General features: G+C 39.9%; 1 protein-coding gene across 6 annotated transcripts in view; it reads right to left on the minus strand.

The window, feature by feature from the left end:
- Positions 1-24,472, minus strand: part of LOC132819773 (girdin-like) — a 378,017-nt gene that overhangs the window by 301,231 nt on the left and 52,314 nt on the right. For all 6 annotated transcript variants that reach the window (XM_060831525.1, XM_060831521.1, XM_060831524.1 and 3 more), the window contains exons 4-5: positions 10,887-10,956; positions 3,843-3,901 (exon numbers count right to left, since the gene is read on the minus strand). In XM_060831525.1, the coding sequence (XP_060687508.1) occupies positions 3,843-3,901; positions 10,887-10,956 (129 nt within the window). The remainder of the gene's footprint in view (positions 1-3,842; positions 3,902-10,886; positions 10,957-24,472) is intronic.

A 24,472-nucleotide genomic window follows, 5' to 3' on the forward strand; every position in this document is an offset into this window, starting at 1 on the left:
GAGTCCAGAACTAGAAGGCATAGGTTTAGGGTGAGAGGGGAAAGACATAAAAGAGACATAAGGGGCAACATTTTCATGCAGAGGGTGGTGTATGGAATGAGCTACCATAGGAAGTGGTGGAAGCTAGTATGACTGCAACATTTAAAAGGCATTTGAATGGGTATATGAATAGGTAGGGTTTGGAGGAATATGGGCCAGGGGCTGGCAGTGGGACTAGATTGGGTTGGAATCTGTGGTCGGCATGGACGAGTTGGACCAAAGGGTCTTTCCACGCTGCACCTGTCCATGACTAATTCACCAATCGCATTACAGCCAAATTGCATTGAAGAAACACATGTTACAGCAGAACAACTTGAAATTACAAAACACAGCTGGAGAATGATAAAAGATGGCCAATAAAACACAGAGGTAAGGCTCATTACTTTTTCATGTGTTTGATAGTAATGCACAAAAAAAAACCTCAGATTGAAATCTAAAACTGTTAAATGACTCATCAAAATGTGGAAAATTCAGAGGAACCTGGGCAATCCATTCCGATTCACAGAGATGGAGCATTACTTGCTCCGAAAGAGTTGACCCTATCTAGCAGTAAAAAGTGAGGTCTGCAGATGCTGGAGAGCAGAGCCGAAAATGTGCTGCTGGTCAAAGCGCAGCAGCCGAAAATGCGCTGCTGGTCAAAGCGCAGCAGCCGAAAATGCGCTGCTGGTCAAAGCGCAGCAAGCCTGCTGCGCCTATCTAGAAGCAAACTACCTTACTGATTAGCACATAACTTTATATATGCGCAACATTAAAAATATTCAAAGACCCTTAATAATGAATAAGGTCAGAGAATGTGGGTCAGGAGACAACTGGCAGCAAGGATCGTTAGCCGGATATAAGACAAAAATGGATGTGGGAATAACGACAAAAAGTCTGAGGGGCATAAGGACAGAAGTGGTGTTACATAAGAATCAATGCTGGAACCAACACTTTTCAGAATTTTACCATTTTTCCCTTCAATAGCATTACCATATCCTTGAACAACATCCCAGGAGTCACCATTGATCAAAAAATGAATAACACTAGCTATAGAAATACTGCTACAACAACAGCAAGTCAGAGAGTAGAAAGTATGAAACACATACTCCAGTCTCTCTAACGCCTGTCTACTATCTACAAGGCTCAAGTGTGAAATGTGACAGAAATGCTCTCCACTTACTTGGGTGACAGAACAGCTTCCACTAACCATCTTCACCACTCATTCTTTCCACCACCACATACAGTGTCTGCAATGTGTATATCTACTACACGATGAGTTCCAGCAATTCACCCAGACTTCAACAGCACAATCCAAATCACAACCTCTACCATGTGGAAGGATAAATGGAGCAGAAGCAATGGGAGACCACCATGTTGTCCTCCAAGCCACATACCATCTTGACCTGGAATTATGTCACTGTTCCTTGTCGTCACTGGGTCAAAATCCTGAAAATCTATTCCCAATTGCACTTGATTGACTGCAGCAGCTCAGGAAAGCAGATCACCACCACTTTCTCAAGGGCAATTAGGGACAGACAATGAATAATAGTCCTTTCATCAATGCTCACATTCCACAAACAAATGAAACAAACTACACAAATAATTTGCTCATTGGAATCAAAAACACAATAAATACATTTGTATATATCACCAAACTGGTGGTGGAAAGGGTTATTCAATATTGAGAGATTACAATATAATACAGGAGGACATGAATAAATTTGGGAAAATAACTGGCAACTCAATGTCAACACAGATAAATGTGAAGTTGTGAATTTTGGAAGGAAGAATGGGGCAGCAGAAGAGTGCAGGGTGATCATTTGGAAGGTAAAGACCAAGGTAGGTACATGAATTACAGATGTTCAATTGTAAACATATCAAATCACAAAAAGTTACAGGTCAGTAAAGCCATAAAAAAGCCAATATAACAAGTCTTAACTTCTAGAGAGATTAGGCAGAAAAGCTGTAAAGTTGTGCAAATTGAAATTTATTTACAACATGCTTAAAGCATACTTGGTGAGCAGTTCCAGTTGTCACATTTAAAAAAAATTCAGAAAGGGTGCAGAGTATATTCATATGGATGCCAATAAAAAAAATGCCCGGATTCATATGTTAGGAAAGGAGTGACAAACTGGACCTTATTTTTCAGATTAAAAATAATAATGAGTGTATTAGATTTAGACTTGATTATCACATGTACTCAAGTACGGTGTACAAGTGTACAATGTTGCCATGTGGTTTTCAAAGTTATGAAAACTCAAGAGGGCTTGGTGATGGAGAAAACTTTTGCCCTGAAAGAAAGAGCAGTATTAAAGATGGCCACCAAAAAATACAATAGGAAATTTAGAAGAAAATATTTTAACCAAAAAGCAGCAAGAATGTGGAACTCACTACCACAAGGGCTTTACAATTTGCAGCACAGAAGGAGGCCATTTTTCTCATCATATTACTACCAGTCAATAAAGATCTGACTACATAAATTCCAGTTTACAGTTCATGACCATAGCCCTGCAGGCTACAACACTGCAAGTGAATATCTAAATACAGCTTAAACAGTGAGGACTTCTGACTCAATTAGCTATCAGGCAGTCGAGTTACAGACTTCCAGTGCTCTCTGGGTGAACAAAGTTAGTTCTATTCACCTTTTAGATTCAAGGTGAAAGGTAGAAGGCTATGTGGCCTGATTATTCACCTCTTACTATTTGAAAACCGAGGTATAATTTGGAAGGTTCCAGCATAACCTCTCTGCTTTTGTATTCTATGTCTTGTGGAATAAACATAAGCATCCCATAACTACCTTTATGTACCTGACCAGTGAAGTGGGAGATGGCACGGCATAGGGTGACACTAGGCACACAGACACAAGATGGCTGCTGAACCATAAGTTGGCCATTTGACACACAAGATGGAGAGAGATAGCAGTGCAAACACAGACACTGCCGGGTGCCACCAGAATGCCAGCACAATGCATTCACAACCTCATGATTTAGTTTAAGGTGGGTGGGGGAAGAGAATACACATGAGTAGCGTATACTGCCCGCCGAAGTATCTGGGTCCAGCCAACACCATTGATAGAAATGCTAACAGCTTGATACGGGGTCAATACAAAGTGCAAATAGCCAGGGCTGCAGTAATCGTCTTTCTCCGGAAGAGCGATTAGCACCCATTCCTACATTAATGGACTTCCGCGCAGACATTGAAACTGACAATGTCTGCACTGAAACTGACAATGTCTGCAACAAAACTATCAACGATTCTGCATTATTTACAACAAATTATGTTACAGAGACAATAACCTCATCACTGACCTATTATTTCACAAAATGTATTAAAGTATCTTGACATGTGCTTCAGGTTGAGAGAAGAGTCACAGCTGACCACTGTGCTGTTCGTGTCTTTCTCTCCATGGAACACCGGTATTTCCTTGTACAATAAGCTCTGTCATTGAATCCAGACTCTGATTCCAAGACTAGTGATTTTCCCTACAACACCTGCGACCTTCAGAATTCCTTGTGACCTTTTGCAGATTTTTTTTTGAAATTGTCCAATTGGAAAAGACAGAAGTAATTTGACTATGCTGTTACCAACCAAAATAACTGATTAAGATAAAATAGGGAAAAGGTATCATCAGGTGGGTTCACATTAAGCATAGTGATACAACAAACAATAAAATCATATCAGAGAACATTCAATGTTATAATATACCCTAAAAGAGCTTTTCATTTTAATATTCTTTGGTCTTGACAAATTTTAACTTGAAATGAATTTCAAAAATAAATTGAAGAGCTAATTTTTAATTGAAAAAATAAACAAACACTACCAACCTGAACAGCACAGCCTAGCAGAAGCAAAAGCAGTTTCTTCATCTCCTCAATACCCTGTTCTGAAACAAAACAACCATCACAGTTAACCACCATAATTCAACTATACATAGGTAGTTTCAAATAGGTCAACATATTGTGTAAAAATCTGCAGTTCTGTTAATTGTAATTAACAATAAAGAAAGAAATATAATGAAACATTAAACATTAAGCTGTCCCTGATCACTTTATAAGTGAACAATGAGGACATCACATGATTGGATAGATTGACATAGCTGGAGTTTGGTCAATGACTCAATTGCAAGAGAGGGAAAGTAAAGATTGTGTATTGGCAAAATGCATTTTTTAAGCGCTTTGAGACAGCATACTCAAACTACTGGACTTGTGCCTCACAATACACTTCATATTCAACAACCAAATATACAAACAAATCAACGGCATACCCATGGGCTCACCCATCTCTGGACTCATAGCAGAAGCGGTAATGCAAAGATTAGAACAAACAGTCTTTCTGCAAATTCAACCCAAACTCTGGGTCAGGTATGTGGATAACACCTTTGTAATCATTAAAAACACAGAAATAGAGAACACACACCAGATCATCAACGCCACACTCACAGGAATCCGATTCACTAGAGGAAGAAAAGGACAACCAACTCCCAGTTCTAGACGTGATGGTACAGAGAACACCGAACGGAGAATTCACCACAAAAGGTATACAGGAAAGCCACGCACACAGACCAAGTCCTGAACTACGAAAGCAACCACCGCAACACACACAAAAGAAGTTGCATCAAGAGACTATTCAAAAGGGCCACAACACACTGCAGTACACCAGAACTGCAAAAAGAGGAAGAACACCACCTATACAATGTATTCGGCAAAAACGGATACCTGTGCAATTTCATCAACACATGCTTAAGGGAAAGACAACGGAACGAAGACATGCTGGAACCCAAAGGACTAGCCACGCTACCATATATCAAGAGCATTTCCAAACTGACAGCCAGACTACTGCGACGACTAGGACTCATAACAGCACACAAACCAACAGCCACTCTCAGACAACAACTCACCAGAACGAAGGACCCGATACCCAGCATGAGCAAAACCAATGTAGTGTACAAAATCCCATGCAAGGACAAACAGGAAAACAGCTAACGATCCGCATCCATGAACACCAATTAGCCACGAAACGACACGACCAGCTATCCTTAGTAGCCACACATGCAGATGACAAGCAACATGAATTCGACTGGGACAACACTACCATTATAGGACAAGCCAAACAGAGAACAGCCAGGCAATTCCTAGGAGGCATGGCACTCATCCACAGATTCAATCAATAAGCACATCGACCTGGACCCAATATACCGACCACTGCAGCGGACAGCTGGAACTGACAAGTGGAAGCGGCAGATTCAAACCACTACAAATGCCGGAGGAAAGATCACAGAAGCGCTTCACAGGAGGCTCCCAAGCACTGAGGATGTCACCTAGACAGGGGATGAAATTCCCAGCTCGGCGAACAGAACCACAACAACGAGCACCCGAGCTACAAATCTTCTCACAAACTTTGAAAATTATAGCCTATCACGTACTATGAATCTAGATGTTTCGCGCTGGGGTTTCTGAACCTTTCCACTTCAAAGCTTGGATTGTTAATGAGAGAACTTGAAGGACCTCTAATACAAGTCTTCAAATTAATGAGAGGTCTGTACAGAGTAGGTAGCGAGCATATGTTCCCATTTGTGAAAGGATGGAGAACAAAATATTTAAGGAACTTAGCAAAAGCAGCAAAGAAGTGCAGGTTCATAACTCCTTGAAAGTACAGTTGCAGATAGGTACGACAGTGAAGGCCACCTTTGGAATTCTTGCCTCCTCCTATCGGGAAGATGTTGTGAAACTTGAAAAGGTTCAGAAAAAATTTACAAGGATTTTGCCAGGGTTGGAGAGGCTGAACAGGCTGGGGCTGTTTTCCCTGGAGCATCAGAGGTTAAGGGGTGACCTTATAGAGGTTTACAAAGTTATGAGGTCATGGATAGGATAAATAGGCAAAGTCTTTTCCCAGGGGTCAGGGAGTCCAGAGTTAGAGGGTATAGGTTTAGGGTGAGAGGGGAAAGATATAAAAGAGACCTAAGGGGCAACTTTTTCACACAGAGGGTGGTATGTGTATGGAATGAGCTGCCAGAGGAAGTGATGTAGGCTGGTACAATTGCAACATTTAAAAGGCATTTGGATGGGTACACAAATAGGAAGGGTTTGGAGGGATATGGGCCGGGTGCTGGCAGGTGGGACTAGATTGGGTTGGGATGTATGGTTGGCATGGACAGGTTGGACTAAAGGGTCTGTTTCCAGGCTGTACACCTCTATGACTCTAAGTGAGAAGAGGAGTAACATTTTTACTAACTAGTTTGAGTCTGGAATGTGCTGTCACCAATTATGGTAAAGACATTTTCAATTAAAAAGGAAATTAGATGGTTATTTGGAAAGGAACAATGTGCACAGTTACAGGGAGAGGCAGGAGAGTGGCATTAAATGAGTTTTTTTTTGGAAAGTCAGCGCAGATATAATGGGCTAAATGGCTTTCATCAGCAACTGAAATATTCAGTGATCCTCTTTTGTGACACTGGCAGCATAGATGAAACACCCATGAATTTCAAAGTGACACAAGTTTGGAGTTTTTGCTTCTGTCTGATGAAGAATCACTGGAAGATGGTCATTTTGGCATTGAGATCTTTTGATAGCTTCTGAGTCAACTTAGAGGGAGGCAAGTGTGTAGTATTAATTGGGGATTTTAACTTTAACATAGATTGGGAGAGACAAGTCAAAAAAGTAGTGAAATTCTGCAGTGTCCTGGATCGTTTCCTAAAGCAATGCGACCTGCATGCAACAACTAACACTGAACTTATTAATGAGAAGATATAATTAGTAACCTAACTGTGCATGAACATTTGTCAAATAGTGATCCTAACGCAATCAAATTCAATATACTGTTTGAAAGTGAAATAAATGAATATCTGTAGGTTGATTTTGACAAGATGAGACAGTAAATTTAGAAAATCTGCTAAATGTGTAAAACAACTGAAGAAAAATGAAGGCTGCTTAAAGAAACATTTAACAATAGAAAACTAGTGCCTTTCAACACACACACACACAACGCTATGGAAAATTGCACGTCACTGTTATTTAAGAGGAGCCAAAGAAGAAATCAGGGGGTTTACAGACCAGTTGGCTTACATTCTGTGGTGGGGAAATTATTGGAGTCCATAAATCAAGGCTGGGGTAAATAAACTCCGTGAACATTTTCAGTTCATCAGGGAAAGCCAGCATGGATTAATGACAGGTGGGTAATGCCTAACAAATCTTCCTGAATTTTTTGAAGTGATTAAAACAGTGGACAGGGGAATGTCTCTGGATATTGTTTATACAGATGTCAAGAAACATTTGATAAAGTATCACATAAGGGACAGTTGACTAAGGTATAAGCCCACAGAAATGTGACGGACATGGCTAGAAAATTGGTTGAGTGGTAGGTGACAGAAAGTAGGAATAATAAACAGATATTCAAACCTGCAGAATGTGGTCAGTGGTGTCCCACAAGATCTGAGGTAGGGCCTCAATTATTCACATTATTTATTAATGACTTGGACAACAGCATGGAAAGTCATATATACAAATTTGCTGATGACACAAAGTTAGGTGGCATTGTAGACAGTGAGGTGATAGCATAGAATCATGAAGGCATATTGATAGACTAAGTGAATGGCAAAACTGTGGTAGATGGAATTCAATGTAAGCAAGTGTGAGGTTATCCATTTTGGACTGAAAAATGTTAGATCAAGATTCTTTCTAGATGGTATGAAGTTAAATGCAGTGAATGTTCAACGAGACTTGAGGGCTCAGGCACATAGATTTTTAAGATGTCACAGACAAATGCAGAGAATAATCAAGAAATCTAATGGAACACTATTCTTTAAATACTGAGGTCTGGAGTATAAGCATGCAAATGTGCTGCATTATACAAAATCCCAGACCTCGGCACCACACCTTAGGAGCAATGTGTTGTCATTGGAGGCAGTACAATGTAAATTTACAAGATTGATACATGGACTTTAGAGATTAAGTTCTAAAGAGAGATTACATAAACTCGGCCTGTTTTCTCTGAAATTTAGAGTGTTAAGGGTGACTTGCTCAAAGCCTTCAAGATATTTACAGGAAAAGACAGGGTTGACAAAGAAACTATTTCCACTGCTTGTGGATTCTAGAACTATCACAGAATAACACAACCCTACAGTTAGGAATGAAGGCCATTCAGCCTTTTGGGTCCATACTGATCCTCTGAAGAGCATCCCACCCTCCCCATCCTATATTCCTGCATTTCCCAATGCCAATCCACCTAGCCTGCATGTTTGAATTGTGGGCAGAAGCCGAAGCACCCAGAAGAAACCCACACAGAATGGGAGAGAATGTACAAACTCCACATAGACAGTTACCAGAGGGTAGAATCGCCCCTGATGCTGAGGCAGCAAAGCTACTGTGCTGCCCAACTATAAAGGCGTGGTCTGAGAATTAGGGCCAGGCCATTAATGAGCGATGTTAGGAAGCATTTTTACACAAAAAGGGTGGTAGATAGAGTCATAGAGAGATACAGGATCAAAACAGACCCTTCCGTCCAACTCATCCAAATCAACAGATATCCTAAATAAATCTAGTCCTATTTGCCAGAATTTGGCCCACGTCCCTCTGAACACTTCCTATTCATATACCCATCCAGATGCCTTGCAAATATTGTAACTGTAACAGCCTCCATCACTTCCTCTAGCAGCTCATTTCATACACACACTACCTTCTGCATGAAAGTTGCCATCTAGGTTCCTTTTACATCTTTCCCCTCTCACCCTAAACCTATATTCTCCAGATTTTGGACTCCCCTACTCTCAGAAGACCTTGACTATTCATCTATCCATGCCTCATGACTTTATAAACCTCGATAAAGGTCTCCCTTCAGCCTCCAATGTTCCAAGGAAAACAGCCCCAGCCTATTCAGCTTCTCACTTTAGCTCAAACCCTGCAAGCCTTGCAACATCTTGTAAGTCTTTTCTGGACACACTCAAGTTTCATAACATCTTTCCTAGAGAAGGGATACCAGAATTGAATAGTGTGTTCCAAAAGTGGCCTAATCAATGTTCTGTACAGTCACAAGACCTTCCAACACCTATATTCAATGCACTGACCAATAAGGCAAGAATACCACATTCTTCACTATTTGTGACTCCACTTTCAAGGAACTATGAACCTGCATCCCAAGGTGTCTTTGTTCAGCAACACTCCCCAGGACTTTACCATTAAGTGCAGAATTCATGCACGGATTTACCCTACCAAAATGTTTGCATCATGGTTCCACAAACAGCAGCAGATGCAGGATTTGTTGTTAATTTTAAGCCTGGGATGGATATAATTTTGTTAAGCAAAATGTTTTAAAGATATGGGCCAAGACAGATACATGGAGTAAAACTACAGATCAGCTGTGGTCTCACTGAATGGTGGCACAGAATTGGGAGTGCTGAATGGTCTACTCCTGCACCTACACAAAAAGGTACGAAAGGATACAGAGATAGGTTGGTTAAATAGAGAGCGAAGATGCAAATCAGACATAATCTAAAAGAAAGATAGAGGAAGTTTGAGGAGCTAAAGGTATGTTCTTAATTATGAAATTTACAACCAAGATCATGATATATTCACTTCTGTTCCTCTTAAAAGGGAAATACTCACCACCAAAAGGTGAAATTAAAATGAATAGATTTATTTATAAGGGAGCATACAGCTAATACTAAAACAAAATATTAAAACAGCAACATGCAGAATACAGATATAGGTTTGCTCGCTGAGCTGGAAGATTATATCATTTGCAGAATATCTCACTTAAGTAAACAAAGAACAAGTTTACATGGTGTGAAATGCTCACTGAAAATAATTATTTTCAATGCTGTACAGGACATTGGTTAGGCCACGGTTGGAATAACTGTGCGCAATTCTGGTCTCCTTCCTATTGGAAAGATGTTGTGAAACTTGAAAGAGTTCAGAAAGGAATTACAAGGATGTTTCTAGGGTTGGAGGATTTGAGCTATAGAAAGAGGCTGAACAGGCTGGGGATGTTTTCCTGGAGCGTCGGAGGCTGAGGGGTGACCTTATAGAGGTTTACAAAATAATGAAGGGCATGCATAGGGTAAATAGACAAAGTTTTTTCCCTGGAGTCGGGGAATCCAGAACTAGAAGGCATAGGTTTAGGGTGAAAGGGGAAAGATATAAAAGGGACCTAAGGGGCAACTTTTTCATACAGAGGGTGGTACGTATATGGAATGAGCTGCCAGAGGAAGTGACGGAGGCTGGTACAATTGCAACAATTAAGAGGCATTTAGATGGGTATATAAATAGGAGGGGTTTGGAGGGATACGGGCCGGGTGCTGGCAAGTGGGACTAGCTTGGGTTGGGATATCTGGTCAGCATGGATGAGTTGGCCCGAAGGGTCTGTTTCCAACCTGTGCATCTCAATGACTCTATAATGCTGAACTGAAGTTTTGTGTCAATGACATTTGTAAACTTCCATGATATAGTGTTAGATTTGGATGACTTTAATTACAAAGATTCTGCAGAACTAAATCCAACAAATCAATCTTAGGAATTCTTTAACATCACAGATATGCTTGCAGATCTACAAACAACTAGAAAGCACTACAGAACTCACACCTTGTAGGGAAAGAATGAGTTGGATGTAATTACACTTTCACAAAAAAACTCTTAATTTATTCAGCCATTTTGACTATGTATACACAACTGCTCACATAAACGAAGAAGACTCCTACAGAATAGATATTTGGTTGCCAGTTGATTCTACAACCAGTTAAAAATATTAATGCATACCACAGAAATTCAGAGTTCTGTCCAGATTTATAGCTGGTTGAAGTTAAATCTTTAATTTAAAAAAAATTCTTCATCATATAACATTACAAATTAAACAATTGTATTACAATCATATGAACTTACCTGTGAGAGGGGTTCGGCCCAGAACAAGGACATTTGGTAGAGACATCATAATTAACTGCTGTAAAGTCTCCTGTAGATTTTAAGAAAAGTTTTAATCCACACAATACTAAGAAAAGAGACATTTTTTAAAAAAAAATACATGTACTGGAAATTCCTAGTATTGTGTTTCTTTTCCTAAACTAAATTGCGAAAAAAATGTTGCTACTTATAAAAGCTATTGGAAGTCTGCGCCGAAACATCCCATCCGGGTTGACAAATCCAACTGATTACTATGAAGACAGATAAATGATGAAAAATCTATTAAAACTAAAATATTTCAACAATAAAAATTACAGGTACTTTTTGCAAATTATAATAAAAGTCCTTGCAAAAAGAACTAAAACCTACTGTGCTACATATTGGACCACAGACTAGCATAGACTAGCGATTTTTCATATCTTAAATCATACTCAATTTTTATACACAATATCCAATCATCTATTTGGAAACAATAGTTTTAAATGACAACCTGTGCTTCCCTACTAAGCTACAGTACACAAGATGTTGGATTCCAAACAATAGCACCATTTAATGTCCTTCAAACAGTGAGCACACGTAGCTGCACAAATGAAAACCAACCACTGGGCAAACATCAAGATGTGGTTTTACTACCAATAAAAAAAAGCAATAAATATTAAAACAGATCAAAGATCTTCACACAATTTTACTGCAACCCTGCATGCAATGTAAGGCTTAGAGAAGAGAGCTCTTTAACGCAAATAGGTGACCAAGCAGAAAGAGAAAAATGCGACTAAGACAGGAAGACTTATATCAACTAGCTGTTCAGAGTAACATGGACCGACTGCTTGGGAAGGTGCCAGCTAGAGAAGTAGAAGCTAGAATACTAAATTTTGAAGGAAAAAAAATTAAGAAATATTATTCTTAGACCTGAGAACAAAATACTTAATCAGCTCAATTACTTTTGGATGAGACTTTCAACGCAAGCTCCATGTATCCCACAGACCTACTAGAAAGGCATTTCACCTCAGCCAACACCACAATCGTCATTCATCTTAATGCTTCTTACTGAGTATAAATTAATTCCCATGATTTCCTACATTAGTGATCAGACGTTCCAAATACTGAAGTAGCTGGTGAAGCACTTTGAGATTGTTAAGTAACATATTATGCAAGCTCTTTGTTTGTTTTGAACTTTAGTGACTTCAGTTATGTAGAAAGAAAACTGAACAAGAAAAATCGCAGAGCATTGAAGTGATTTTGCGAAGAAACTGCCTTTTTTAACTGAAAAAAGCAGGCTTTTAATTGTTCATGGTCACATGTTTACAGTTTAGTTATAGTACCTAACATATGTCAACACAATATGATTTTCTTAAGTGTTTTAGGACAAACTGATATCAGAAGAGATGCTCGGCAAACAATTTTTAAAAAATTTTAAATTATAATGCACAAAAACCAACATATCAGCACTTATTGTTCAGCATTTTGAGTCAGGCGTAGATAGCCTTGAGGCATCTTTCAACATTAGAAAAATCACTACTTTTCTACTCAAACCAATAATAGTACAATTAACAGAAAGCAGCCAATATGTAAAAAAAAAGTGTGTTCTGCTTAAAATATTCTAAGCCTTCAGATAAAAAGCTTGCTGTAAAACAAAAGCTTCCTTTTCAAGATTAAAACATAGTTCTATATCAATTCAAGTGTGTGTATTTCACAGTCAATTACTTGTTTTGACTAAAAAACATGAAAACCCTGTGTTTAACAAGTGTTCAAGGCTGGAAAATGCACCAGCAGGTACTATCAGGTCAGCGTTAAGTCCCTGTTCTGGTGAAAATGCTTATTTAATGCAAGCTCATAATAGCATCCATTACAGCAGCAAATTTGAAACTATATTGAACCTGGGTCGAACATTGCAGCTGAGGACTTTATACATATAAGTAGAACAAATTTTTACTCTATGTAAGGTAACTTATGCCTATGGAGCAACGGTAAGGCTACACACAGAAAATGATTATAACTGATCACTTGATAAAATGAAACTCAGCCAAAATACTTTCAAAATTAAACTTGCCATAAGAGATATGAAATTCAACTTAAATTAAAACAAAAAACATTAACAAAGCCTAATAACTCATATTCAGTATTGTAGGACAGCAATCATTGCACAACATGGAGAGTTTTATATTGAATTGATTAGGTTAACTAGATTACCATTACTGAACAAATCTGTTTACCATTTTTTAAAAATTAAAAATCTGACAGAGAACGTCAAGTAATGGACAAGTATCCTTGCAGTGCATCAAGTCCATTTGGAACTGGAGTGATTCCCCATATGTACGGCACAAAATGATTTTAGTTCGAGATAAAAGATCTGTTGCTGACTCATTATCTCACCTTGCAATTTTCATAGTAAATTTGAGTACAGGCACAATTCAGAACTTTCATTGTCAGAATGACTAGCAGCATTAACCAATTAACTGATCAATGAAATAAAAATAAAATCAGGAAAATCGCCATTTGTGAAAATGTGAACTATATAGAATTCTAAAAAATGCCTTGAACTTTTAAGGTTTAATTTTACTGACATTCTACAGGAAGCTGAATGAGTATAAATGATATACCACCCTCTCATTTACCAAGCTGCTTTTGTTTTCCAGCAAATTTCCTTCAAAAGAAAATTATATACCCATCATCATTATTCAACAAACTTCTTCCACCCAATAATCTCCACTATCTGATGCCACTAATCTAACAGGTTTCTCCATATTCTTTAAGCAGTTTCAATCTAATAGAAACACCATTGTTCATGTAACATCAGGTTGCCAGCCTCATCATACACACAAAATAGCTAAGCCTGTAATAGGCAGCTAAAATACCACATACTGAGATCTTAGAACAACTGCAGAAAAAGACAAGTACTACAATTAAGATTTAGAGGTATATTAAAGCAGAAAAGTCAGACATGATTTTGTTTTGTTTAGCAGTACAAGAAACTTAAATGGCTTTATTTCTATCATTATCATGGCTCCATTTTCAGTGATAAAGCTCCAAACACAATACTGATTTCCTTCCAGCGTTGGGATTTTCAACTTTAAAAGAGAAAGTACATAGGCTTTGATCCTTAAGACTTTTAATAATGTCGTTGGAATAAATCAATTACCTTCACATAAAACTTCAAATGAGTCAGTTGAGGGGACTGCAAAATCTAAAACTGGAAATGAACTTCAGTACTAGGCTATTTTAATTTCTTCTTCTCAAGTTCAATGCCCAAAAGTAAGTCTAACTCATGTAAGACAAGGAGGCAGGTCCAAGTCATCTCAGCTTCAATGTGGATTAAATCTGTTGACGGAAATCTGAACCATATCAGCCAACTGAGCCTACTAGCCCAAGGAGTCAGGCATGTTGTGACAACATTTTTGGATGTTCTAATCCAGTGCTATGAATTTGGATAACCCTCTCAGTCCAGCATATGGCTGACAAGGAATTTCTCACATTCTATCACCTGCATATGTTGTAAGGAATTAGTTTGAGAACTCCTCCCTTGGTCATCAAGTCCTGGAATGGGAGTTGAACTCAAGAGTGACTGGCTCAGAGGCAGGGAAGTTACTCATTGTCCCATACTACCTGTATTTTAATTCCTGAGATTCATTTACATTCATTGGTCAGCTCTCAGCCTACAGAGAATGGCAAACAACATTTCATTGAAGCTTTTTTCCACCCAATTTCTGTTGAACAAAAAGACTTGAGGTTTGCCCCTATATTAGAGGGATATGGGCCAAGTGGGACCAGCTGAGGTTAGGGTATCTGGTTGGCATGGGGTAGTGGGGGAGGCGGGGGGGGGGGGGGGGGGGGGGGGGGGGATGACCCTAGAGGTTTATAAACTCATGAGCCATGGATAGGATAAATAGACAAAATCTTTTCCCTGGGGTGGGGAATCCAGAACTAGAATGCGTAGGTTTAGGGTGAGGGGGCAAAGATTTAAAAGGGACCTAAGGGGCAACTTTTACATGCAAAGGGCAGTGCATGTATGGAATGAGCTACCAAAGGAAGTGGTGGAGGCTGGTACAACTACAACATATAAAAGGCATCAGTATGGATATATGAATAGGAGGTGTTTAAGAGGGATATGGGCAAAATGCTGGCAAATGGGACTTAAGTTAAGACAGGTCATCTGGTCAGCATGGATGAGTTGGATCAAAGGGTCTGCTTCCGTGCAGTTATCTCTATGACTATGACTCTGACTCCATGATATTGTTGGAAGAGAAAGTGAGGTCTGCAGATGCTGGAGATCAGAGCTGAAAATGTGTTGCTGGAAAAGCGCAGCAGGTCAGGCAGCATCCGAGGAACAGGAAATTCGATGTTTCGGGCATAATCCCTTCCTGAAGGGCTTATGCCCGAAACGTCGAATTTCCTGTTCCTTAGATGCTGCCTGACCTGCTGTGCTTTTCCAGCAACACATTTTCAGTCCATGATATTGTTGTCAGTAACGGGAGTAGAAAAATAAAGCTATGGACATTTACAATTTAAAGTGAAGCAGAAGCAGCTTGATTATGCCAGTGAAAGCTGATATGTGGTTTAAGGACCTCCATTATTCAAAGGACATTGCAGCATAATGGTTGATTCTCAAAGTCGTCCATCGTCTCCCACAGCAGCCTTTGATATAACTTATTTGGACCTATCGATCTATTCACTTTAAGCCTAGTAAAACCTCCAAACCTCTTCACTCCTTTTGTCAAGCTACTCAACATGCTCACAATCCCTCTTCCCTAATTCTGAACATATTTACTTCTTCTCTAAAGTGAAGACAAATGTGAAGTACTTGTTTAACACCCTACCAAATGTTCTATAGCTCCATGCATCAATTGTCCTTTTGTCCTTAATGCCCTTTGTTCCTAATGAGCCCACCTCTTTCCCTGGTTCTCCCCTTCCCCTTGATATATTTATAAAATATCTTGGAGATTCTTCAAAATCTCAGCTGCCAGTTTTTTTCATGCCCCAATTTGATCTCCAAATCACTTTAAGATCCCCCTGCACTTTCTATACTTCACAAGCCTCTGTTGATTTTCTTCCTTTGTACCTGTTAAAAGCCAGAACCAAGATCTGAAATTGCTGGAAAATCTCAGTAGGTCTGGCAGCATCAGTGGACAGAAAGCAGAATTAAATGTTTCAGGTCCAGTGAACCTTTTTCTGTCTACCAATGCTGCCAGACCTGCTGAGATTTTCCAAAAAAATTCAGATTTTGTTTCTTATTTCCATCATCTGCAGTTCTTGTTGAAAACCTCTTTTCCTTCTTATCCAATCCTGAATATTCCTAGACATTCAGGTTCTCTGAGCTTGTTGCTCCTATACTTCATCCTAAAAGCAACCTGTTGGACCTGTAATCTCACCAATTATATTTTAAATTGCCCCCCACTGTTCTCCTGTCGATTTGTAGAGAAGTAGTTGTACCCAGTCTTTGGTCAGATCCTGCCTTAGGTTAATAAAATCTGCCTTCGGTTAATAAAATCTGCCTTCCCCCAAATTAAACACTTTTTTTGCAAACCGTCTTTTTCCTTTTCCATAACAAACTTAAAATGATAGTATTGTGATCGCTATCAGTAAAATGCTCTCCCACTGATACCTCAAACACCTGTCCAGCTTTGTTCTCCAGCACTGCTTCATTCCTTACTGAACCTTCTAAGCGTTGACATGAAAAGCTCTGATGACATTTCAAGAAATCTGCTCCCTCTAAACCCTTTACAAAAGAGTTCCAATTAATGTTGGGGAAGTTGAAATCCCCTAATATAATTACCCTTCTGATGCTTTTATATACCTCAGTGAATTGTCTACATATCTACTTCTCTATCACCAACAATACACTCCCAGCAGTATAGCTGTTCCCTTTAATTCTAAATCTCTACCCACAAAGCCTGTTTTGAAACTCTCCCTTACTTCAGGAACTGCCTCAACTTCCTCTCTTACACCCTTCTCTGTCCTGCCTGTAGATCCGATACACCAGTATGTCGAGTTGCCAATCCTGTACCTTGCTAAGACATGGAAACAGACAGTTAAATCAAATCAGCCACGTCCGTCTCTGTACTTTCAACACAGTAGAATTAAAATTCTCAGTAACTCTCAACACTGATCCCAACAATTCCTAATCAAACACTTGAATAAACAGTAACTGTGATTAACCAATACCAGACACCAGGTCTATATCGTAAACAAAAGATTTAATTATTTATTAATAAGTACAATAGCTTTAGCAGAACTAATTAATGTCTGATTTAAATTTATACCAAGTCTTCTAAGTCTAGTCCCCACTCACACAGTGACAGACATATCATTAATAGATGAATCAAAAGGAAAAAAGAAATAATTTGTGGGGGGCACAGTGGTTAGCACTGCTGCTTCACAGCGCCAGAGACCCGGGTTCAATTCCCGACTCAGGTGACTGACTCCGGTTTCCTCCCACAGTCCAAAGATGTGCAGGTCAGGTGAACTGGCCATGCTAAATTGCCCGTAGTGTTAGGTAAGGGGTAGGGGTATGGGTGGGGTTGCGCTTCGGCGGGTCGATGTGGACTTGTTGGGCCGAAGGGCCATCTAGTCTAATCGTGACATAACTGTACAGTTAACTTTAGCAGACTCCAAAATCCCTATTGTATAGGATATGGCATCATATAGGTTTGTGACAATGATAGTTTCCACTCGGCTCCAAGGAACATTCCTTTAATTCTGACAACAGATTCCATTGTCTGGACTTCCAGTAAGTAGCTGGTGAGAGGACAACCAGGGAACAATCAAACCTCTGCACCAAAGCTTTCAGAAGAAGGGCTCATGCCCGAAACGCCGACTCTTCTGCTCCTTGGATCCTGCCTGACCTGCTGCGCTTTTCCAGCAACACATTTTCAGCTCTTTTCTCCAGCATCTGCAGTCCTCATTTTCTTCCACAATCCTTCTGACCCAAGCAGTCCAAAACCTGTTCAAACTCTGGCCTCTCCTGGCTAGACTCTGTCTCTGCACAAGGTCCTGGTTAACATTCAATATTTACCATTTGCTTCAGCCAATGACAATTCTGGAACTAAAGCATCTATAGAGCACTTTTAACAAGAAACCACCTGCAATTAACTTTCAGGCCTAACCTCACGAACAAGTAACATTTTTGTTTGTTCACCATTTTTTAATACAAACTGCTGCTCCTGATCCAAAGATTACCTTTAGCTCTCAGCTCACAGTTCACAAATCAAAATGATAAAGCAGTGAGGGTTCCAACACAGTCCTCCCTCAACCACATCTGTGATAGCAATATCATCACAATTCCATATGGTCAATCCATACCCTTGACTTTTCCATCTTCCATACAATACTCCTAGCATTAAAGTAGAGGGCATCCAGCTTTCCCTTATTCCCTACAAGTTCAACATGGTGGAACTCCCTCTGCCTTGGATCCCTTACTAAAATATGTTGCACTAAACTCTGTGCCCTCCTTTTGCTGAACTAGTTTAAGTTCCTCAAACAGGTGAAAACTGTCATGCTTGTACAGATCACACCTTCTCCAGAAATGGTCTCAGTGATCCAGGAATTTAAAATCAACTCTTGACCCATGCATTCATCTGCCATATTCTCCTATTTCTGTTCTCGCTACCATTAGCATATAAAAATTACAACCTTTGAGGTCCTGCTCTTTAGTCTGCTGCCGAGTCCCCTAATCTTTTACTACATGACTTTATTCTACTTAAGTGATACCAACATATACCACAACTTGTGTCTTATCACCCTCTCCCTTCAGGATGCTCTGCAGCCGCTCAGTAGAATCCCTGATCTTGACACCAGGGAGGCAACACAACATCCTGGAGTCACGTCTACGGTTGCAGAAATAGTGCTCCCCTAACTAATAAATCCCCTACCACTATCACTCCTGCTTTCATTTTACTCCCCTTAAGCATAGTCTGGCTGCTGCGGTGTGAGAAACTTGGCTCTACCTACATTCCCTTCAGGGACCAGCACTCTCATCAGCTTCCAAAATGGAAAACTGATTTGAGAGTGGGAACCCATGGGACTCGTGTATTTTCTGCCCTATTCCCTTTGTCCGATTGGTGATCACCATTCCTTTCTTTCCTCCAATTCCTTGAGCAGCATTGTGACCACCTCTCTAAACATGCCATCCACATAATATTTAGCCTGGCAAATGTACCAATGTCTCCAGATGCTACATGAGCTCTAAAACACAATTAGTTTTTCTGTAGTTGGGAACACTTCATATAATGGTCATCAAGGACATTGTAGGGTCCAAACTTCTCACATAGGACAGATCACTTCAACTTCGCTGATCCCACCTGCTATGACTTAAACTTGAACTTATTTAGCCATGCAACTGTTTGCAACCAATAAAATCACAAAATAAACCTTAGAAACTATAAAACACAAGACAAAAGGAAAAAACCACCTCTTCCCCTTTGCACCAAATTGCCACTGAGCTCCAAATCCCCAAAAAGCACACATCCTGTGGCTGCGTCTCACTCAGGATTTGGTCTCTCCCAACCACATACCCTTAACATTAATGCTAATAAGCATCAAACTACCAGAGTCAAGGAGAACTTATCTGCCAAACTGGGTTACAGCAGGTATTGAAAGAACAAACAAAACGGAGAAAAACATCTTGACTTTGTCCTCACAAATCTACCTGTTGAAGGGGTGCGAGAGAGTGATTTTAATAAGATCAGGTATGAACCAGATGGACTGGGATCAGATACGTTTAGGTAAATCTGTGTCAAAACAGTAGGATGCATTTGAGGAGGAAACGTGGCAAGTACAGTGCCAACATACTACAATAAAGTTAAAAAGGTAAGGCCAGCAAATCCAGTGAACCCTGAATATCAATGGCCATACAGGAGTGAATAGAGAGAACAAGGGAGTTTTTTTTAAGATACCAAGGGCCCTTTAGGAGTACAGAATGTGCAATTAAAAAGGAAATGAGGAGAGCAAAAAAGGGTACATAAAAGAACAGCAGGCAAAATCAAAAGGGAAATCCAAAGTCATTTCACAAGTCATCAAGTGTAAAAGGATAAGGCAAATGGAATATTATCCTTCATTGCTAGGATTATGGACTTTAACAATAGGGAGGTTATGCTGCAACTGAACAGAGTGTTGATGAGGCCTCGCCTGAAGTACTGGTTAGAGTTTTACAGAGAATACACAGAATTGCTAAAGTGAATTGCTTCGGCCCAACAAGTCCACACCAACCCTTCAACGCATATCCCACCTAGACCCATTCCCCTACCCGATTACTCTACATTTTCCCATGACTAATTCACCAAATCTACGCATCCCTGAACACTATGGGCTATTTAGCATGGCCAATTCAGCTAACCTATACATCTTTGGACTGTGGGAGGAAACCAGAACACAGAGGAAATCCACGCAGACACAGGGAGAATGTGCAAACCCCACACAGACATTCATCCAAGGCTGGGATCATGTGTGGGTCTCTAGCACCGTGAAGCAGCAGTTCTAACCATTGAGCCACCGCCCCACCATTTTGGTCTCCTTGTTTGAATAAGGATGCACTGGCACTAGACGGAGTGTGCAGTAGAGGTTCACTCGGTTGATTCTGGAGTTGAGCAGGTTGGTTTATGAAAAGAGATTGAGTAGACTAAGACTCATTGGAATTTAGAAGAATATGGGGAGATCTTAGAGAAACATATAAAAGTATGAAAGGAATAGATAAGTTTGAAGCAGGAAGGTTGTTTCCATTTGTGATATTAAAGTATTAACTTGCTCTGCTGACCTGCAGGAAATTGGATGTCCCGAGGCGAGGGTGTGATAACTCTGATAGATTGTAAGAAAATTACATTATAATCTCCTATTATTCAGAGCCATTTACATGGCCATTTCCTTGCTATTCAGAGCAATTTACATTGTCATTTCCTACTAATTACATTTTCATCCCCTATTTAGAAATCAATAAGAACATTACAATTGGAATTTGACTACTCCCCTACAGTTACAAACAAAAGACTTGCAACAGATTTAACCATTAAGGGATGATTTGTATTACATTGTTTCTGGTGATGATGTGGTCACTGCATTGTGTGTTGAATGGCATGTGACTGGGAGGGAGTGACTGGGTGTGGTCTTGTGAGCATTACTGACTGTGATGTAAAGATTTTGTATAAAGGAAGGACTGTTTCCTTTGTTCAGAGAGCTTCCCTGGACACGCTTCGCAACCATGGCGAAGTGTTCAGGGTTTCTACAAAGCTGATATTGCACTGTGCTTAATAAAATTTTGCTTGTTCGCAGAAGTTGGTGTGTTGCAGTTGCACCAAGTATCTAAGAATTACACGAAAAAGAACACAGTGGCGGGTGAAACCAGAACTAGGGGATACAGTTTCAAAATAAGAGAGAGCACATTTCGGATCGAGTTCAACAGAACTTCTCCATCCATAGGGTTGTCAATCTGTGGAATTCCCTACCCAGTGAAGCAGTTGAGGCTACCTTGAATGTTTATAAGGCAAATACAGATAACTCCCTTACAATTCCAAAATCTAAGGGGTGTGCAAGTGAGAGAGAAAGAGAAAGAGCGAGAGCGCGAAAGTGAGAGCGAGAGGATGATAAGTGCAGCCAGCTGCACGGAAAGATCAGTCATGATCTTATTGAATGGCAGAGCTGGCTCAACAGGCTGGATGGCCTACTCTATTCCTAATTCTTACATTCTTAGAAGGTGATAATGTGTGTGTGGGGAGCCAGAGGATGCATGTAGAGTTCCAAATAAATACTGTATCTGTGTTTACTAGTGAATGCAAGAATGTCAGTACAAAAATCAGAAAGAAGCATGTATATCCCAAAAGAAATTAGCATATAGAGGAGTGGTACAGCAGGTTGAAAATTAGATCAATCTCCAGGGTTGAATCAAAACGAATGCCAGGCTACAGAGTGAGAGGCAAGAAGGAAACAACAGGGGTGCTGGAAATAACTTGCAATTCCTTTCTGACCACAGGAGAGGTGTCAGAAGTTCAGAATTAGAAGGACCTTGGTGTGCATGTCCACCAGTTGCTTAAGGTAAGGAACAGGTAGATACAGTGCTTAAGAAGGCATATGGGAATATTTGCCTTTATTAAGTAAGGCACAGAGTTTAAGAGCAGGCAGATGATGCTGGAACTATATAAAACTTTGGTTAGACCACCAATAGAGTATTGTAAGCAGTTCTGGAATCCATTTTATATGAGAAATATGACTGCACTGGGAGTGGATGCAGAGGGGATTTACTAGGATGTTGCTTTGGCTGGAGAGTTTTTGTTATGGAGGGAGACTGGAGAGACGAGGGTTGTTTTCATAGAATCCCGATAGTGGGTTGACTGGCCTCTTTCTGCACTGAGTCTGCACCGACTCTCCAAAGGAGCATCTCACTTCAACCCAGCCCCCTATCCAATCCCAGTAATGCTGCATTTACCAAGGCTGATCCACTAGCCTACATAGTTGTGGAGACTATGGACAATTTAGAATTGCCGATCCACCAAACCTGTACCCGTGTGGCATGAAACCAGAACACCTGGCAGAAACCCATCTAACACAGGGTGAATGTGCAAATAGTCAGTCTAATCTAGAATCTAGCCCAGGTCCCTGGCACTGTGAGGCAATGCTAACCACTGAGCCACCATGTCACCTTGGAACAGAAGAATGAGAGAGGGGGACATGACAGGAAGGAACTTTTCCCCTTAGCAGAAGGATAAATGACCAAAAGGTACTTAAGGTAAGCGCAGAAGGTTTAGAAGAGTAGTAAGGAAAAAGTCTATTATTCAGAGGGTGGTGAGAATCTGGAACTCAGCTTGCAAGTGTGGTACAAGAGTTTAATTTAGATAAATGTAAAGTGTTGGATTTTGGTAAGACAAACCAGAGTAGGACTTGTACGGTCCACGGTAGGGCCTGGAGAGTGTTGCCGAACAAGGAGACCTAGGGTGCAGGTGCATAGTTCCTTCAAAGTGCTGTCACAAGTAGACAAGAGTGGTGAAGAAGGCATTTGACACACTTACCTTCATTGGTAAATGCACTGAGTATAGGAGTTGGGAGGTCATATTGTAGCTGAACAGGACATTGGTGAGGCCACCTTTAGAATACTGTGTCATCCGGCCATAAGAAGGCTGTTGTTAAACTTGAGAGGATGCAGAAAAGATTTGCACAGATATTGATGGAATTGAAGGTTTTGATGAAGAGGGAAAAGTCGAATGGCTGAGGCTATTTTCCTTGCAGTGTAGAAGCTGAGGAGTGACCTTATTGATATTTATAAAATTATGTGGGGCATGGATAGGGTAATAGCCAAGGTCTTTTCCCTGGAGTGCAGGAGTCCAGAACGAGAGGGCATAGGTTTAAAAGGTGAGAGGGGCAAGATTTAAAAAGGGACCTAAAGGACAACATATGGAATGAGCTGTCAGAAGTGGTGGTGGCAGCAGTTAAAATTACAACATTCAAAATGCATCTGGATGGGTACATGAATCGGAAGGGGTTAGAAGGATATGGAAAAAATGCTGGGAAATTTGACTAGATTACTTTAGGATAGCACAGATGAGTTGGACTGAAGGGACTGTTTCCAAGCTGTCCAGCTTAATGACTCTACTGAAAGTCTAGTAAACCCATAGAGTTCCCAACTACAAACTGCTATGGAAGCCAAGTCGTTGATTATATTCAAGAAAGAGAGAAGTGAATTTTTAGATATGACAGGTCTTAAGGGGTACGGTGAAAAAGTTGTGGTATGGCACTGAGCTGGAGGATCAGCCTTGATCATATTCAGTAGTGGACTAGAATTGAAGTGCCAAATGTCCTATGTCTGTTTCTACTTGCAATGTAAACAGCATAGATCCTTTGGGAATTGAAATTAAGGCTGAGTGATGAGCCAGCTTTCAATAATACAAATGTTTAGAAATGTTGTATACATAATAGCTTTGAATGAGTTAAGTTGCTGATAAAATCAAAATAATCTAACAGTTGAACTTTGTCAGTGCAACTTGGATGCTATTTTTTAAAAAGCAAATCAGTTCAGTTAATAATGTCTACTATATAGTGTGCAACAGATCACATTCTGATCTCTAAGTAAAGCATGCATGAACAGGTATATTATTCAAATTAATAAACTTTCCTTTCAATCAAAACTCTTGGAACATTGTTGGGGATTGTTTTAAATATAGAGTAGTGAAATACATAAATAATCGTCATGAAAATTGAATCCATTAAAACCAAACGCATAAGCTTCCAATTAGTCAGATCTCAAAACTCTGTCATCACATGGAGCTAAATTGAAATAACGTGTTTTTTCTCCATGCTACCAAAACTACGCCCTACAGCTGGGCTTTAAAAAAGTGAAAACACAGAATGTATTGTAACACCGAATAAATAATAAATGCAACTGTAACAGCTCAATATTTTAGGCCAACTCAAAAGAATCAAGTCCATTGTGCCAACCTATTTATGCATGTCTATATTCCAACAGACTAGTTTTCTTTGGAGCACAATGCTATTCTTCAACAGAGTTGCAGTTAATATACATTATGACAGAGGGTGGTGAGTGTATGGAATGAGCTGCCAAAGGAAGTGGTGGAGGCTGATACAATTACAGCATT

The sequence above is a fragment of the Hemiscyllium ocellatum genome, chromosome 10, assembly GCF_020745735.1.
Source record: "Hemiscyllium ocellatum isolate sHemOce1 chromosome 10, sHemOce1.pat.X.cur, whole genome shotgun sequence".
Taxonomy (NCBI): Eukaryota; Metazoa; Chordata; class Chondrichthyes; order Orectolobiformes; family Hemiscylliidae; genus Hemiscyllium; species Hemiscyllium ocellatum.